Raw genomic sequence first — 19,986 nt, forward strand, 5'->3', positions numbered from 1 at the left:
CACTTTAAAACTTTTTACACTTGGGAACTTCTTTATTATAATTGTTTGAATATTAATTATTTTTTTCACAGGTTACATTTTATTACTTCTCCAGCCATATGAGTGGCAAATTAACAGCTGGCCTTCAAACTACATGTGGGGGTCCTATTCAACCTTTATGGCAAAACATAGCTGGGCCCCAAAATCAGTGGGAGAGAAAGTCCATCAGAATTCAGTGCTCCCAGAAGTTTCAGGTATGTTTGTTATATTTTCTAGCAATTTTTGAAAGAAAGATGATCAGATTCAATTTTTTTAAAAAGAACTTCCTTTAAAAATATGTTTTTTATTGATTTGTAAAGAGTACTAGGTGAATTAAAAGTGGGATGACTAACTGTCCCATTTGGCATAGGACTGAGGGATTTGCCATGACTTTTAAGAGTTGAGACCAAATAGTTCCAGGAAATTGGGTTGAGCAGTCACCCCCAGAAGACACTTAAAAAAGGTTTTAAGTTTATGTATCAAAACTGGAGTTGATAAATATTAAGATATATTGATATATTAGTAAAATATAACCTAATTTTCTCCTTAAATTCTTGAATCCTCATTTTTTTCTTTATTTCTCTTACTATTCCAATGTCCTATTTCTTTTCATTTATTCTTAAGGCTCACTTCCCTTTCAGACTTTTCTCATGCTTTTGAGAGAACAGGGTTGTTGGGTAATGAGGAAATAGACTGTTTAATTAAATACTAATTCCAAATGCTGCGGACATGAAATAATTGTCATATTCATTTCATGGTTAAAGTCAAATTATTCAATACAGCCTTTACTTTCCAAAATAATTTTGAGAAATAAAGTCAAAGCAAACCTTTAAAATATAAACTTATTTATACAACCTAATAAAACTTATGTATGGTGGAAATTATAATCTAATAATTATTACAAGGATTCTTGGAAAAGTATTGCATATTTTAACATTTGGGACAGCCAAGCAAAATTTCCCAGTTAAAAGAGGATCTTAGACCATTTTATTCTGAATTAATTTGCTTTTTAAACCTGATTTGTGAGCCAATTTAGCCCAGGTGGGTTTCCTTTATCATATTTATTAAGATAGTGTAATATAGTCAATTTTATAATTTTGTTAAAGAGTGCAAAATCATTTGATATGTGATGACTTTAGCATTTGCTTAAATATAGTACTTGAATTGGATTTAATTTTAAGTTCAGCTATTTTGAGTGGTTAAGAGGAAAGGCAGGAGAATGAGCAGGGTTGCTATTATAAAAATGAAATTATAAGATATAAGAATGGCATATTTTTTTAATTGAGCTGTCATAAAATCACAGTATTTTGGAATTTTCAGGCTTTTGTAAACTAAATGTGTATTCGAAGAAATTAAAAGAAAAGCACTTAGAAGATGGTTAAATGACACCTGGACAGATAAAACTTAAATGGAATTGTATGGTTAGAAGCACAGTTCTGTCCTTTTGAGCCTTTGCACTCAATTTAAATGATATATCAGTGTGTTGGGAGGTTATCTTAAGCCATTAGGCATTAGGCATTTAAATGATTGATTCACTTATTTAACAAAGGCTTATTTGGGGCACTAAGGATGCTGTAGGTGGATTCAGGGAATGTTCCCAGCTCCATATTAATGGGAAAAGAGTTTTCCCCCAGCTCTATTGAAATAGAGTTGACGTGAAATTAGGTACAATTAAGGGTACCAAGTGATGATTTGATGCAGGTATGTATTGTGAAATGATTATCAAAATAAAGCTAGTTAACCCACCCATCACTTCACATAATTATAGGTTGTTTTCATTGTTGTTGTGTGCTGAAAACATTTAAAATCTACTTTCTTGCACTGGCTAGTGTGGCTCAGTTGGTTGGGCCCTGCCCCATGCATCCAAGGCTTGTCATTATAATTTCCATAAAGACACTTGCCCAGGTTGCAGGCTCAGTCCCCAGTAGGGGGCGTGCAAGAGTCAGACAATTGATATTTTTGCTCTCACATCATTGTTTCTCTCTTCTTCTCTCTTCCTCTTTGTTTAAAAATCAATTAAAATATTTTAAAAATTAAAAAATCTACTCTCTTACCAACTTTCAAGTACATATTATAGTATTATTAGCTATATTCACCATGCTGCATATTAGATACCCAGAACTTATTCATCTTGTAATTGGAAGTTAGTATCTTTTGACTACCATTTCCCTCACACCACAGCCCCTGGCAAATACCATTCTGCTCTTTTTAAAAGTTATTATTATTAATTGAATTTATTGGAGTGACATTAGTTCACAAAACCATACAGGTTTTAAGTGTACAACTCAATAAAACATCATCTGTACATTGCATTGTGCACCCATCGCCCAAAGCAAGGTCTCTTTCCATCCCCATTTCTCTACTCTTTGTTTTCTATGAGTTTGGATTGTTTAGATTATACATGTAAGTGAGATTATATATAATATTTGTCTTTCTTTGTCTGACTTATTTCACTTAGCATAATACCATCTACATCCATCCATATTGTCATAAATGGTAGGATTTCCCTTTTTTTCTGAATTATTTCTTTGTATGCATATGTGACATTTTCTTTATTCATTTATCCATCCACAGATACTTGAGTTGTTTCCATGTCCTAGTGATTATGAGTAATGCTGCAGATAGGGGAGTATAGCTATCTCTTTGAGACAGTTATTTCATTTCCATTGAATATATACCCAGAAGTGGGATTGCTGGATCATGTGGTAGTTCTATTTTTAATTTTTTGAAGAAGCTCTATACTGTTTTCCATGGTGACTGGACCAATTTACATTCCCACTAACAGTGCATAAAGGTTTCCCTTTCTCCACATCCTCTCCACTCTAACATGTGTGAAGTATATTTTGGTTTTGATTGCATTCTTCTAATAATCAGTGATGCTGAGCACCTTTTCATGTTAGCAATTTGTACAAATGTTTACTCAGGTGCTCTGCCCATATTGCTTATTTTCTATTGAATTGTATGAGTTCCTTACATATATTGGATATTAACCCCTTACTGGTATATTGTCATCAAAGAGAAAATTTTTGACAGGCTTGGGAATGAGACATAATGTGTTCCTGGATTTGGTGTGTGGAATGAGAATCCAGACACCAATAATGTATCTAATTTGTTGTGGCTATTGAAGTGCTAGAAATTTCTAGTTTATTTCTTACACTTCTCTTCTTACTCCCTTATGCCTCTTTGTCTTTTCTCAGTAACAACAAAAGCAATAATACAGAGCCAAGAGTGCTTTTGAGGGGATTGAGTCACATTGACTAGATGCTGCAGGATGCACCTGCTGAAGTCCTTCTGTCTGCATGCTTGTATAAACTTTAATGACTGACATGGGCATCTTGTTTATATATAAATTTTATCAGTGTTTACACATCTTTTCCATCTTTCAAACAGAGTGGATGGTAAAAACGTCTTGAACTATCTTCTTATGTCAAACTGTCTCTCTTAGGTCAGGCTTTTTACGGGTAGAGCAACTCATTTGGATGTTGGGCAGAGCTGGAACCTGTTGGTTTTGTAGGTTAGACCTTTTATTTTTTTATTATATTTTTTAAAATATATTTTATTGATTTTTTTTTTACAGAGAGGAAGGGAGAGGGATAGAGAACCAGAAACATCGATGAGAGAGAAACATTGATCAGCTGCCTCCTGCACACCTCCTACTGGGGATGTGCCCGCAACCAAGGTACATGCCCTTGACCAGAATCGAACCTGGGACCTTTCAGTCTACAGGCCGATGCTCTATCCACTGAGCCAAACCGGTTAGGGCTAGGTTAGACCTTTTAAAATACCTTTCTTGTTTTTTTCAGCTGTCCATTCCCAAAGGGCACATTGTATGGGTTGTTGATTAAATATGTGTAGTAGCTAAATATAAAACTTAAAATTCCCAAGTTTATCATCTCCAGTGTAGCTGAGGCAGCAGGGTTATTCATTTGAGTGCTTTAAAATGCAACAGTGGCTGCATCCAAAGCAGACGCATGTGCAGTGTATTAATTTGTTTCCCCAAATATTTTGTTGCTGATATGAAAACAGTGCTGCTACCTTACAGGCTTTGTAAAAATGAGGAAATAATATGACTCTGTTGGGACCTTTGGCTACATCAATCTTTCAGGTTGCAGGTATGCCTTAGTTCTCTCCTGTCAGCAAGTGAGCAGATGTTCATTTGCTTCTGTTTGGCTGGGCCACAGAGATGTGCTGTGCTTGTAATACTGCCTGTCACCATCCAGTAGCTCATTCCTGAAAAGCTATAGTGAGAGGCTTATTGGAGGGCATTTGTAATCAGTATCTCCAGACAGTGTCTGCTGCCTCATCAATTTACAAGCCTCTGAGAATTATTCTGTTTTTCACAATTTCCCTGCCATGGTGCCTTCTGGTCATTTTAAAGCCATCGTGCTTCCTTTAGAAACATATAAATAGGAGATTTTAGACCCACCTGGACCTGGGCTCAGCATGAGTTTCTGAGAAGCCCTCTGGACTGTGAGGGCTTTTTCACCTTCATCTGTAAAGTACTGGGTCCATCCCTTCAGAAAATTGAACCATGCTAATTTTTGAGAGAATACTGCTACATAAACAGAGTGCTGTTTATGCATTTAGTCAACAAAGACAGCAGCATTTCAGTAAATCATGAAGATGTTTAAGGAATAATAAAAACCACCAATTTATTGAGCACTTGCTATGTGTAAGGCACTGCGTTTAGTCCTTTGTGTATATTATCTTACTGACCCTTCACAGCAGTCCTCTGCAGTAAACCTGTAATGTACCCTGTTATTCAGTGAGGATTAGGAGCTTTAGACAGTGGAATAACTCCAAGCAGATTAGTTTGATTTCAGATATCAATCATGTAGTCACTGAGCCATGATAATTTTTGTCATGTGAAAGCAGTATGAGGATTTATAAGATAGAAAAAACATCCAACCCCCAGATTTGGTCAGATCTGTTGCATGAATATCTGTTGCATTAGATATTCTTTGTCTGCAGTGTTGGGTGAAACCATATTATTATGCATTGTATGATGCAGTTTAACCACAATCACATTTTTCAAAATTGCAGACATAAGCAAGTAATTGTACTACTGTCCTAAAATGTTCATGGAAGCAAAGAATAAAACAGTCATAACATAAAGGAGAAATTTAGTCCCCAATTCAAGTGAAACCTTCCTTTATTACCCGCTACCCTCTTTTTTGTTTTGAAGGGAACCCGTGTATTGGTGTTATGGATAGAAAGGAATGAATACTATGTTGCTAAATATATCACTGACAATGGTTTTCAAGTAGAATGTTTGAATTCTTAAGCTAAATGAGCAGTCAGTGCCTAAATTTTACTAGTAAAAAGATATGGAAGCTTTTTTTTTTTTTTTTTAAGTCTCACCTGAGGAGTGAGGATATTTTTCCCATTGATTTTTAGAGAGAGTGGAGGGGGGGGGAGAGAAAGAGAGAGAATGAAGAGAGAGAAAGAAAGAGAAACATCGACGTGAGAGAGGCACATTGATTGGTTGCTTCCTGCTCGAGCCCAACCAGGTCCAGAGATTGAACCTGCAACCAAGGTATATGAATCAAACCCATGACCCTTCAGTGTGCTGGCTGATGCTCTAACCACTGAACAAAATCAGCCTTGGCTGGAAGCATTTTTAATATGCTATTATTTGCTTCTCATTTCTTTGATATTCCATTTAGAAATGCCAAAGAATTTTCAGCAGCCCCCTATTCGGAAACAGTAGATTTTTTTTTAAAAAAAATATATTTTATTGATTTTTTACAGAGAGGAAGGGAGAGAGATAGAGAGTTAGAAACATCAATGAGAGAGAAACATCGATCAGCTGCCTCCTGCAAACCTCCTTTTGGGGATGTGCCCGCAACCAAGGTACATGCCCTTGACCGGAATCGAACCTGGGACCTTTCAGTCCACAGGCTGACACTCTATCCACTGAGCCACACCAGTTACAGCCGGAAACTGTAGATTTTATAAAAATAGACAAAAAATAAGTTATTCATACAAATCAATATGAATTGTTATCTTAATGTTAAAAATTCTACTCTCAAAATTTTCGAAATTATAATCTAAGTCATTTTCCCTTTTAATTCAAGAATATTTACTATCTGAACACATGATGGGGACAGAATTGGTCATCTTTCCTGTTTACTTAGGAAATAATATTAAACATATGCTACTAATTAAGAAAACTCTAATATAATAACTATCATTATAAGAGTTTCTGTTCCTGAAGTTACTTGTATAATCCAAGTTAGGTTCACATGCATTCACCTGCTGTCAAAGTTTTGTGTATTTTAATAAAATATGTTTTTAGTGATTTCAGAGAGGAAGGGAGAGGGAGAAAAAGTTAGAAACATCAATGATGAGAGAGAATCATTGATTGGCTGCCTCCTGCATGTCCCCTACTAGAGATCAAGCCTGCAACCAGCCGTGTGTCCTTGACGGGAATCGAATCTGGGACCCTGCAGTCTGCAGGCTGATGCTCTATCCACTGAGCCAAACCGGCTAGGGCCTGTCAAAGTTTATTTAAGATTTAAGTCAAGTAGCTCAAGTGCTGACCCCTTCACTCTCTTCAAAGGCCATCTTCTCTTAAAATGTTAGGGCTGAAAGGAATTTGTCTCATGTTTACTATTGGATCAGAGCAGGCCAAACTTGACTTTCCTGATGCTGCCAACTCCTAACTCCATTATCTATGTTGTAATCTGCTTTGATTTTGCCATTTTTTAACTTTTATTATTTCCCCTAACACAGTTAAAACGAGGAGGATGTTTGGGGAAAAATATCCTTTGCCCAAGTTTTGAAGAAAACAAGGAATGTTAAACACCACTTCCCTAAGAAATACAACTACTATACCCCAACACAGCCTCTGATCACAGGACCTGGCTTTTTAAATCATCTTGGGATTCCACTTTCTTATATGTTTCAACCCATCCCTCTTTTTGGGATCTCAACCAAAATCCCTGGAAAATCTTTTTGTAGGAATATATGTAACTGGATGATCTAGTTATGCCTGATGGATCTTGTGTTTTGTGGCCACTAAGAGCCATTAGTAAATTCCCCTACACTTAGAGAAATAGAAAAACATTTCCTCTTGTTGGATCAGTGCGCTCAAATGGTAACCAATTTTCACACTAACTTTTCTTCAGTTATACAAAGTTAACAATAATTTAGTAAAATCAATAAGTATGTTATGTGTTACAAACTCTGATGAGGAGAGGGTTGAAGGTAAAAAGGTAATTTAAATTTAATTTACTTTATTATATCATGTGTGAAGATAGAGGATTAGAAATAGGCATGGGAAGAAGAGAGGGCTTCCTAGGTCTTGATTGATTGGACATGGGACTGAAGGAGAAAGTGGTTCCAAAGGTCAGTTTGAAGTTTTGAGCATCTTCGGGTACTGTTACCGGATAAGAGAGGGGCTCATCTCCCCCAGTTGCTAGTAGAAGTGGGATTCTTGGAATAAGCATTTCTGGAAGCCCCCATGGGAGGATGAGATATGGTAGAAAGTTTTATTTACTTGGAACTACACCCCGGGTTTTTGAAGTCCCATTTTCCTTAGTACAGTCATAAAAGAAATAGAGCTCAGCTGGGGTTTCAGTAGAGCTCAAATCAGAGCCAGTGTCCAGAGTCTCCTTTCCATGTGGGAGCCATGTCTAATCCAGCATCAGGATAGCTTAGCTTGTGTTTCCCGCTGCAGACCATTGGTACATTGCACACAGGATCTGCCTGGCTCTGGGCTGTGTGGGCAAATGCAAGGAAGCAGAAACAAAAGAGCCCAAGGAGTCATGAGTCATGTGCCAAGAGTAACAATAGAAAGCAACAAGAGAGAATTCCTTTGTTAAGGGGGATTATGCATTCCCACATTTTCATGGGCTTGCAGTAGCCACACTCATTCTGGCCAACCATCTCTGTCCTCAGATGTGATTGTCTTCCTTATGTCACCCCAAATTTACTGGGCATGTGTTTATGTTCCCTGGGGAGTGCAAAGTTGCAGCTTCCTGGTGAAGCTGCCCAAATGACATGCTATAGTTTCTGGCTTTCCCTTTTTCCTTTCCTATCTATCTATTAAAGAGGGGAGATGCAAATTGACCATCACACCATCACAAAGATGGCAGCACCAGCAGCGGAGGCGGGGTTTCCATAACACAAGATGGCTGCACCCACAGTGGAGGCTGAGTTCCCATAACGAGCCTTAACAAGCAATCAGCAGGGACCTGAGGTTGCATGGCACTGGGCCGGGGCAGGAGATCTGAGGCTGCACCCCCCACCTGGTGGGGGTTGATGGGGAACCTCAGGCCATGCCGCTCACCCTGACACCCGGTGGAGGGATCTCAGGCCATGACCCCCAGCCCAGCGCCAGGCCAGGGGACCTGAGGGTGCACTGGGAGACCAGAGGCTGTGCCCCCCCCCCCCACCTGCTGGGGTTTGACGGAGGACCTGATGCTGCATCCCCACCCTGCGAGGCTTGATGGGGGCCCTGAGGCTGCACCCCTCACCCAGTGGGGCTTGACCAGGGACCTGAGGCTGCCGGGCCAGGGGACCAGAGGCTACGCCCCCTGCCTGGTGGGGCTTTACAAGGGTGGAGCCAGCTGGGTTTGGATCTCTCCCAATGGGGGCGGGGCCAGTTGGGTCTGGGTCTCACGTGATTTTGAAGCACCATGGGTGGGCAGGGACTTGACTCTGGGATCCATGGTGCGCCCCACACTCTGACAGGAGGAAGATTTTCATATACTTTTTACTAATTTTCTTTCCTCTCTGACACTTCTATTATAGAGAAAGGGCAAATAGCAATATTAAAATATTTCCTCTAATTAATCCCCTTTTAATGTGCATGAATTTTATGCACCAGGCCACTAGTTATTAATAAGTAGCTAATTACAATGATATCAGTACCATTGTCAGAGAGTGAAGGTCAGGTGACAGGTCCAGTTCAAAGGGAAAGAACATTATGAATTAAAACGGACTTAACACTATCTGAGTGAAAATGCACAGCAGGCTGTGGAGATGTGGGAGGAGAGCCCAGGAGAGAAGTTGACATTTGTGATGTAAATTTGTGTTTCATCAACCTGGGTGACAGTTTAAATCCTGAGGATGAATGGGTTTGGGGAAAGAATGCGGAGAAAAATAGAAGAGCCTGATGATTAGTTAATACCTATTTCTACTTATCTCTTTTAATATGCTACTATAGATGTGTATAAGCTCAGCTCAGCAATGACTGGGGAATGTATCTATATGAAAAGGCTTTCAAGAAGAATGAAATGTTAATCTGCAGAGAATAGATTTTTTTTCTGTAAACACAGTATTCATATAATAGCTTAAATATTTTAATAAATCTGTTATAATAGTTATTTAAATACTAACTATGTATCAAGTGACGCTGTCCATATAATAACTCATTTATCCTTGTAAATGCTTTATCACATAGGTAATAGCCTATTTTTTGTCAATGCCCTTTTACAAAGGAAAAACCGAGGCACAGACATCTTGAGTAACTTCTCCAAGGTCAGGTTGCTATTCAGTGGTGTAGTGGGTACCTGAGCCCAAGTAGTCTGCTTCTAGATATACGCTTTTATCACTCTTCTCTACTGCCTTCATATAAAACCATCCCTACACAACAATATTTGATAGATTGGTCCTGTTTTTAAGTTGTCACATGATTATTCTGTTTTATGTGAAGAAAAGTTGACTTTTTAGGGCTACTTATTGACAAGTTGCTCAATAGGTTATGGATATTTCTCTCCATATTTTTAACAGACTTGCAGATAGTGTCTGGTTTGATCAAAATGTATCAGTGCACCATGTTGTAAGGAACAGAGGAGAATGCAGCACACCAAATGATCTGCTGGGGTTGACCGCATGCAGACCTGTTGTTAAGCTCAAAAGCAGTGCTGACTCTTTAAAATAATAAAATGTATATATTATAAACAAGGCCTAACAATGAACACAAATTTAATGTATCCATGAATTAAGCCTAAAATGTCAATGGTATTTTTAGTAAGGGTGGGATAATAATACCCTTTACCAACACACCTACTTTCTTTTGATTTAAATAATTAGGAGACTGGAAAGTAGTTTTTTTCTTAGTTTTTCAGATTAATTATACTTAAGTATTTTCTCTTGGTGCAGATGTGGGCTAGTTGCACATCACAATATAATTTTCAGTTATTGTAACAATAAGTCACTGAACAACCATTTCTGGTCAATGTCTCAAGCTATGTTTAGATCATGGCAGAAAATGTGGAGGCTAGCACAAGGACATCCAAGGCAAGACTGTGAGTAAAATTCAGAAAACCAGAGGTGAAAATGTGATAAAGTTGTGAAATGCCAAGAATAGAGTTCAAGATGGAGCCTGGATACAGAAACTGATAAATACTAAGTAGTATGAACACATGGGAACCAAACACAGAGGATGATTATAGGGCAGAAGCCAGGGGAATATTGTATCATTTCACAAGCATGTTACCTAACCTATGCTAAACATGTGAGACACAGAAACGACTGTATTTTTTCCAGTCCTTTCGCATTTATGCTTTGATCCCTTTCCACTTGGAATTGGCATGGTCACCCAAGTGCTTCTAGGAAGTGATGTTTCTTATTTGTAGGCTCTCTACCTTAAGATTGTGAGATAGTGATGTTCTTTGCTTTGTATTTTTGTTTATTTCTTTGGTATTTTGGGGCAGGTTGTTTTCCTTTCTTTAAGCTTTGCAAATCATTTTATTTTATTTCATGTAGGTTGTTTTTCAAGGTCAACTGATTTCAACTCATGAACAGGATGAAGTCATAGCTATTGATGATATATCTTTCAATTCAGGCTGCTTGCCTGCAAATGGTAAGAACTTTTTATCATTTTGATCCTCATTGTGTAGAATAAATTCAGTGCAATACAAACTTTGTAATGACTTTGATCTGCTCTTTATTTTTGCCTGATGTTTTAGAGTGTCCTGTTTTCCATTGTGTAATAAATTGTCTAACAATGGCCAAATCTATGCCAGAAGTGAATATAGGCTATTCTTCACTGACTCTGATGCTATAAAGAGTTGAAGGGGATAATTTAGTTTCAGATTTGAGACCTTGTAGCAGTGTTTACACTGGCTAGTTAAATCTTACCAAGAGAACTCTGTCCTTTCTAGCAAAATGAGAGAAAACTGACCTCCACAGACTTGAAATTGAGTTCTTGCAGAGTTGATGTGATTATTACATTGAGAGACACAAATAGAGAAATTAGTTATAATTTATTTTCTATTTAAACTGAGATAGCTACATTGATAAACTACATATATCAGATCTAAAAAGGATCCATATTGGTCCCTTATATTAATTGAATAGTATTCAATTCCCCATTCACATTGTTATCAATAGAAAAGATCAGTGTTAAAATTTAATTTGGTTAGGTAAAATGAATGTAGTCTAATAATCAAGCAAGAATTAGTTGACAGATTTTTTCCTTTCTACATTTTTTTCTTACTCTAGTATGATTTATCAGAATAAAGATAGTTACTTTTTAGAGAGGATTCCAAGTTCTAATTTGGTGTAAAGATATGGTAATTGTAGTAAATATTTCAAGAATAGAAGAGATGGATCAAGAGAAACCAAGGAATCTTGATAAATGATGTCTGTATTGTGCTTGGGTTTTAAACAGCACTCTTACTTATAGGATAAGAGCCTACAAATATGTAGTACCCAGAACAAGATAGGGATTTATAGGAATTGTTGACACTGGAACACATAAAGGTCTCTTTCATCTTTGCATTTTTTTGTAGTCAGCATATCTTAGCTAAGAAATCACTATATAATAAGTTGAATATAGATAAATTGAAATGGAGAATTTTAAGAGAACAGAATATAACTCACTCATTTCTAGAAGTAAATAATTGAAGTATAAACTTCAATGCCTTTTCACTAAATGAAGATAACATTTTTAGCTTTATCAGAAGGAATGCAATATATCAGGATAGAACACATGGTTAACTTCAGGGAAAGCAAACTCTAGTGACTACTCTGCTACTTAAATCTCCCCTAATATGCCTTCCTCTGTTACCCAGCATGGTCTCCTGGGTCCAGAGCACAGCCAGCTTATGCTTGAGTTTTAATGAGACTTCTGGCTCCAGACCTTGATCACTTCATCGGTGTTTTGAAATATCTCAGCTTCATAGTTTCTACAGAAATTGGAGTCCACCAAAGTGATCCCTAACTAGTCCTAATCATTGGCCATTCTAGCTAATCACTCTCAAAGGTGAATAAGGCAATAAAATCAGCTATTGGTTGGACTTTCTAAACTGTTAGGAATTTAGAAATGAGCTGCTGTCATTGAAATTATTTGCATTACAAATTTACACAGGAGTGCCGGGAGCCGGTCCATGCTTGCTGTTTCAAGGGACCTGGCATATATGGCATACGGTTCTTAATATGTTTGCTCACCTTCTTGGCGCTGTGTTTTAACCAAGGTCACCTCTCCGAGAAATGTTGAATCCCCAGGTAGGGATTTTCCCCTGAAGTTAGGGAGGGAATAAAACCCCTCAACTAAGTGCCAGGTGGGTAATTAATCCCTTTAACTACGAACAATCATGCTTAAACTACATAATCTTTTCTCCCTGGAATGGAGATAAGAAACGCCCTAACCTTTGTAATAGAGATTGATAGGATTGAATCAACTGGTATAAATACAGTTGTAACAAGACAGAAACACTCAGAACTTAGAACAGAATCAAGAAGACAGAACCTACACAGAGCCTAGAGACAGAAGAACTTCACTGGAGAGAGCATGCCGGAGGATCCTGGAGAGGGACTGGCCTCAGAGCCTAGAGACAGAGCCTAGCGGGAGAACATGGCAAGGGATCCTGGACTGAACCTGACTACAGAGATTGGCAGGAGAACCTGACTGGAACCTGGACACTGAACCTGACTGGAGAGCCTGGACAGAACCTGGCTGGAGAACCTAGCGAGGGAACATGGCTACAGAACCTCGCTGGAAATCCGAAGCAGACCCTCTCTGGAGATCGAGACCAGAACTTGGCTGGAGATCCTGGCTAGGCTGCTGATCAACTGAACGCTGTCTCCGTGTCATTCCTTCTTCGCCGACTCCGTCCACACCTTTGGGGACCCCTGGACCCGCTGGGGTTGGACCCCGGCACAGGAGCATGCTGGGGTTGTGTTTTGGAATTGAGATCACCTGCAATAGGACTCTACTATTATTTCAAGCATGAACTTTCTCCTTGGGAACCAAAGCCATTTCCCTAATTACCAATGATACATATTCTGGGTCAAAGGCCAATGTAAATGAGTCACAATAAATTACAAAAGACAAATACCAGATCTTTTAGTAAGCACTCAGAAGAGCTCTATAGAATTATTATAGAAGTAAAAAAAGCAATAGTAGAAATAAGGGCATCAGAAAGGTAGACATTAAAGGAGAAGTTGTGGTCATATAGAAAAATATTGCAGCCTACAATTTCTACGATAATAGTTCTAGATAATGTTACCATAGTTTTTTTGAGATGGTGTAAAAATAAAGTTCACAAAAGTTGAGGCATGAGTTTTAAAGATAACTATTGGCTAGACCTTTCACGTGGATATCAAATTGATACAAAACTATTAGATTCAGGGCCAAAGAAGAGAACTGAAAAAAAAAAATCTAAGACTGAAGTCTTCGATGAATATGGACAGCAGTATGGATGACACATGATACCCAATAAATTGGGGATCATTAGCCAAGATGTTTTTATACATGGAAGAATAAATCAGTGTATAGGAGCAACAATGGAAATTTAGAGAAATGGCAACATTAATTTTAGGCCTTGTGTTTTATGGGGCATTGGAAAAGGATGTGAGCCCTTGGGAAAGGTACGACGGAAGTGATCTCACGGAAAAAGCTGGTATTCAGGGAAGGTCACATCGTGTGTTCTTTAAAAGTAAGTGAAGAACGTTTTGTATTTTGTTTCTCAGAGTGAGCAGTGAGGGGAAAACAGTGCTAGGAGCATTAATAATGGAGAAATAGGATAAAGCATGATGGGATGGGATTGGCATTTGGATAGAATTGCGTTTTGTAAATGGCAGGAATGTGAGAGATGGTAAAATTATGTAACATTACATTTCCAAATGAGGCTCTCCAGTCAAGTTCAGGCACTGTCATGAGAGACTAAATGTGGGTAATCATCAGAATGACATGGAGGAGTGATTGGTTCTGGGCTTCACTGCAGACCTGCTAGAGGGGAATCGCTGAGGATGGGGCCTGTATTTTAAATAATGTTTTCAGGACATTTTTTGTGAAGCTAGCCAATCTCAGTTTTAAGAATAGAACTGGTATTTGGGATGCTATTTTTATCTTGATTATTATACTTGACAATGACTGCGCTGAGTCAGAGCTAGCTATCTAGAATCAGAGGTTTCTGTATCATGCAGTCCTGGTGATTATGGTCAGGATAGGGGAGCATCAGAGAGATCAGGCAAAGCCAATGCAACATGTTTTGTATATCTCCATCAGCAAATCCTACTCCAGTGGAGGGTAGAGTTAAGAATGTATTTGGATGCAAGAAAACAGAAACGTTCTCTTAGGTGACTTAAGAAAATAGAGGAGATAGGTAGTTATGGTATAGTTTCTTCAATACTCCACATTAGATACTATTTAGTACTAATTATTAAAGTCAGGGAACAAGGGATTTCCTTGGTATTTGCCTGATGCTTGTCATTTGATGGTCCCAAATGACTGTTGAGGCTCTGTACATCTCATAGGACAGGAGGAAGGAAGAAATGGGCAAAGTCCATGTTTTTGACCATGTCATTGGCTAGACAATTTTCATGGGCTTCCATCCTCCAGCACTGTGGGAAAATAAATATCTGTTGTTTAAATCACGTGTTCAAACCGTCCAGTATATGGAACTTTGTTGTGGCAGCCCAAGTAAACTAAGATGTCTACTCATCATGATAAATAATATGTTAATACAATATGTTAAAAATCAAAATTAATGAAAAAATTAATATCAATGATGAACAAAATATAAAATTATTGAATAAAGACAGGATAGTATTATTGAAATTTTCAGGCTCTGATTTGAATTGGTCATGCACTACTGGACCACAAAACAAAACTTAAGAATTTTAAAACAATTGAAATCATATAAAATATATCCTCTGACCAAAATGAAATTAAATTATAAATCTGAGAAATCCACAATTATTTGGAAACTAAATTATACACATTTAAATAAAACATACTTCAAAATAGCCAAGTATTTTGAAGTGAATTAAAATGAAAGTATAACACTAAAATTTGTGTAATACAGCTAATGCATTCCTTAGAGGGAAATTAATAGGTATAAAGTTTTTATTAGGAAAGAAGAAAGATCCCAAAGCAGTAATTTAACTACCCACATAAATCAAGTAGAAAAAGAACATGTTAAAGCTAAGTCACTTAATAATGGAATTAAAAATGGGAAATAATAGAGAAAATTCTTAAAATGAAAAGTTGGTTCTTTGAAAAGGTAAATAAAATTGGCAAAATTCTAGTCTGATCAAGGAAAAAAGAAAGCAGACACACATTAACAATATCAGGAATGAAATAGGGGCTAACATTAAAGACTCTACAGATATTAAAAAGAATAATAATGAAGGAATATAACAAATAACTCTCTGAACATAAATTCAACAATTTATATGAAATGGGAAAATTCTTTGAAAGTCACAAGCAACCAAAGTCACTGAAGAAGAAATTGATAATCTGAATAATTTTATATTCATTAAATAAATAGGAATCGTAGTGAAAATCTTCTGTTAAAGAGAACTCCAGGACCATATGGTTGTAGTGGAAAATTGTATTGAATATTTAGGGGAGAAATAACACCAGTTTTTTACTTTCTATTCCAGAAAATAGAAGTGAACACTTGTCATCTTATTCTGTAAGAGTGGCTTTACCTTAATCCCCAAACTAGACAAAAATATTATAAGAACACTAAACACCAACATTTCTATCACAAAAAAATCTTTACTAAAATATTAGCAAATGGAATCCAGTAACATATAAAAAAGATAACACACCACAATCATTGGGAAATGCAAGGCTGGTTCAATGTTTGTAAAGCAATCACTGTAATTCACCATGTTGATAGACTAAATAAGCACATGATTATCTCAATAGATTCATAAAAGCATTTGACAGCGTTCAACATACTGTCATGATTATAAACCTCAGCAAAGTATGAACATTTTTAAAGGAATAAAGGGCATGTATAAAAACTCAACAGCTAACATCATACATAATGACGAAAGGATGAATGCTTTATCCCTAAAACTGAGAACCGAGCAATGATGTCCATTCTTAACACTTCTTTTCAACAGGAAGTCATAGCCAATGCAATAAGGCAAGACGCATAAGTAAGGCATGCAAGTGGAGCAGAAAGAATTAATCTATTCATATTTGCAAATAACACAATTGTCTTTAACAATATATCATAAAATTTATATTTTAAAAAGCGTCTGGAAAATAAAAAGCTTCTGAAACTAGTAAATGAATTTATCACAGTAGTAGGATACAAGGTCGCTATAAAATCAATATTGTATTTCTATAGTATGGCAATGAATAATTAAAACTCTGTTAGAAAAATGGTGCTATTTGTAATATAAGTAAAGTAAAGTCTTACATATAAATATAACAAAATATATGCTGGATCAGTTTTTTGAAAACTCCCAAACATTGGTTAATGACATCAAAGAAGACCTGACTGAATAAGTAGAATTTAATGAATTTGCAGATAATGGCTCTCTGTTTGGTAAAATTCATAAACGTAAATACCCAAAAGTATGAATATTACCATATGTAAATTAAAAGGAATTTTTAAAAAGTAACTTTTTAATTTTAATTTTTAAAAAATTTATCTTTGTTGTTGAAAGTTTTACAGCTGTCCTCCCTTTTCCACCCCATTGACCCCTCCTCCCTACTCCTACTCCTTCCCCAGGTCTTTTAAAGTTGGAAAAATTCTGATGGTGAGATTGTATTACATAGATTAAGTGTAGTATTATCTTTAGAGGGGAAAAAACATAAGTTTATTATTTTATTATATGTATTTTTTACTATTGAAATGTCAATGACTTTCTTCCTAAAAATGTCAGGTATAGGTATTTTAATGGTTTCTGAACATTTTGCAAGGTGGACAATAAAACTAAATTCTTTTTATAATATTAAATAAATATTTTAGACTATTTTCACACCTTCAAACAGCATCATTGCAAATGACTGGTTTTCTCAACACATAAACATCCACTGTACATTTATTGAATAGGAGGATCTCTGTAAACTGCCAAAGTAGCAAGTGTGGGGAAAAAATCAAGGTTTGTGACTGTGACTAAATAAGACAGTGCTTAATCACTGCTTCTTTAATAACATTAATCCTTGAATAAAGGCTTATTATAATTTTTATAAAGATTGAATGCTGTGGCCCATACTCAGAATATTTTGAATATTCTGTGAATATTTTTAGATTGGTCTGCCTGTACTTTGCCTTTGTCAAAATATATAAATACCTCAAATATACAAATCATCTCTTAATGAGAATCTGAATGATGCATGTTTTATCCAGTACAGTTAAATAACTAAGAACCTAAGGACCTTTTTCATCTTATTAACTTCTAGCTACCCTTTAAGATCTAATAACTGTTCACTGAAATCCATTACTAATTTCTAATTTAAGAAAATTGACAAAGAGATTGTCTAAAGCCCCTGATCAAAAGTGAATGTCGATGATAACTTTTACTGTAGTGGCCTTGAGAATTCCTTCTCTACCATCCGAGTCTGGCGAGTTTCACATAACCTGCTTGTACAAGATTAGATTTGAAGGATGGCAGGCTCTAGACACGTGGCCTCATTGGTATGAGACCTTAAAATGTTTGGCAAAGCTTCATCCTACTGATCATGTATCAGTAATGGAGAATTAAAAAACGCACAAAATAATTTTCTGCAACTACATCGTGGTGCATGTTAGAATGAGAGAGAAAGAGTGTGAGGAGGGAGATAAAATGATTACCATAAATACAAAAAATTGACATTTTAAATAGTTCTGAGTTCTGGATAAATGTGCTAAATAAAAAATGCTGTCTACGATATTAAGTGAATTACAACTTATACCCCCATGCCATTGTTTTTATGATTATAAATTCTAGTTTGGGAGCCAAAGGTAACAAAAGTGGTTGACATTGATTAAAGATATTTATATCAATAGGTACAAGCTAGATTCTTAATTCTTGCAATTTATACTTGCCTGTTTTGCCATTTTTGTTTACAGTACCTTTGTTGTTGCTTTTTTGTCTTGTATAAATAGTGAAAAACTAGAGATAATATACAACATTTAATTAAACTATAGCCAATATTTAATTATGTAGATGTGAGGGGGAGAAGATTTGTAGCTATTATACAAAACTACAGAAATTATAGTTTTGTTTCATAGTAATTGTTATTGTGCCATGTTAGCTTCATTTATTGCCCACACTCCCTTAATTGCATATGCAGTTTTATTTTTAGTGGCTCTTCCATTCAGGAGGCTTAGAACATTAATCATTTGTAAGCTTTCATTGTGAAAAACCAGATTATGGATGTTATTCGCAAATCATTTTCATAACCAATTGCTTCAATTTTATTTCAAATAGAAATGCAAATAATTTACATAGAATATATGGCATTTAAAAATTTTTGTCAAATTTTTCTTATGTTATTTATTTATCCATTCACTAATTAAGTATATAATGAGCACATATGTTGTGCCAAAGAAGTTTTCTAAACATTGGGGAGACAGCAGCAAAAATAACAAACAAACAGTAATTCCTGCATCCATGGAGCTTAAATTTTAGTCAGAGGGAGAAAGATAATAAGCAAATAAGCAAATAAACAAAAAAATATATTTTATGTCAACTGGTGATATATACTATGGGGAACAATGAAACAGAAAACCAAGATGAGAAGTGCTACAAGTGAGGGTGAGATGAAGTTTTCGAGTAGTCAGGCATGGTTACATGGAGATCATAGTTACTGTGCAGAAAAGCCAAGTTGTTGAGTGAGCAAGCGATGTATGTACTGGAAGTACCATGAATGTAGAGTTTCTCATGGTTTATCTGAGGATGATCATGGTAAAGACTTTTGTGCGTACTTCATGAAGCTAGAAAGCCAGGGAAGGGTTTTGAGCAGAGGAGACATGATCTGACTCACATATTGGGAGAAAGGCAGAAACAAGGAGGCAAAAGTTATTATTATAATCCAGAAAGAATGCTGTTACCTTCAACAGTAGTAGTGAAGGTGGTAGGATACAGTCATATTCTTAATGCGTTTTCTAAACAAAGCAAAGATAGGCTGATGGATGGTATTTGCACAGTAAAAGAGATGGGGTTGACTCCACATTTCTTGCTGATTTATAAGGGTGGAGTTGTCATGAACTACAATGGCAAAGAATGTGGGAGGAGAAAGTTTGGGTAGAGAAAATGAGAACTTTAGTTTTGGAAATATTTCTATTGAGGTGCTTGTTAGTTAGCCAGGTGAAGGAGCCAAGTCATCAGGATGATATTTATATTGGAGGCCAGTAAAAGGTCTGGGCATAAGATATAATTTTATGAGTCACTTGCACTTAGGAAAAATTTTAAAGGTGTGACACTAGGTGATCCTAACAAGAACATGACTGTAGAGAAGAGATCTAAGGACTGAGCTCTAATCCTACTTTGTGTAACCTTGAGGAGACAGAAAAAAAAGGAGTCTGAGAATGAAGAGCTAGTAATTTAAGAGGAAAGCCAGGAGAAAATTTATGTATTAGAATCTAGGGAAGAAGGAGGGTGATCAACTAGGCCCAATACTACTATATGTCAGGCATGTTGGGGAGGGAAAATTAAATACTAGATTTAGCAATATAGAGGTCACCCTTTACATGTGCAGTTTCTGTGGAGTAGTGGGGTAAAAAAAAGAAGGAATAAAGTTCTGATACATGTTACAACAAGAATGAACCTTTAAAACATCAA

The 19,986-nt window shown here is 36.4% G+C and overlaps 1 protein-coding gene across 1 annotated transcript in view; it reads left to right on the forward strand.

Moving 5' to 3' along the window:
* MALRD1 (MAM and LDL receptor class A domain containing 1) overlaps window positions 1–19,986 on the forward strand; it is a 629,377-nt gene that overhangs the window by 35,731 nt on the left and 573,660 nt on the right. The window contains exons 4-5 of the mRNA XM_059660668.1: window positions 72–233; window positions 10,735–10,831. Of these exons, the coding sequence (XP_059516651.1) occupies window positions 72–233; window positions 10,735–10,831 (259 nt within the window). The remainder of the gene's footprint in view (window positions 1–71; window positions 234–10,734; window positions 10,832–19,986) is intronic.

The sequence above is a fragment of the Myotis daubentonii genome, chromosome 1, assembly GCF_963259705.1.
Source record: "Myotis daubentonii chromosome 1, mMyoDau2.1, whole genome shotgun sequence".
NCBI lineage: Eukaryota > Metazoa > Chordata > Mammalia > Chiroptera > Vespertilionidae > Myotis > Myotis daubentonii.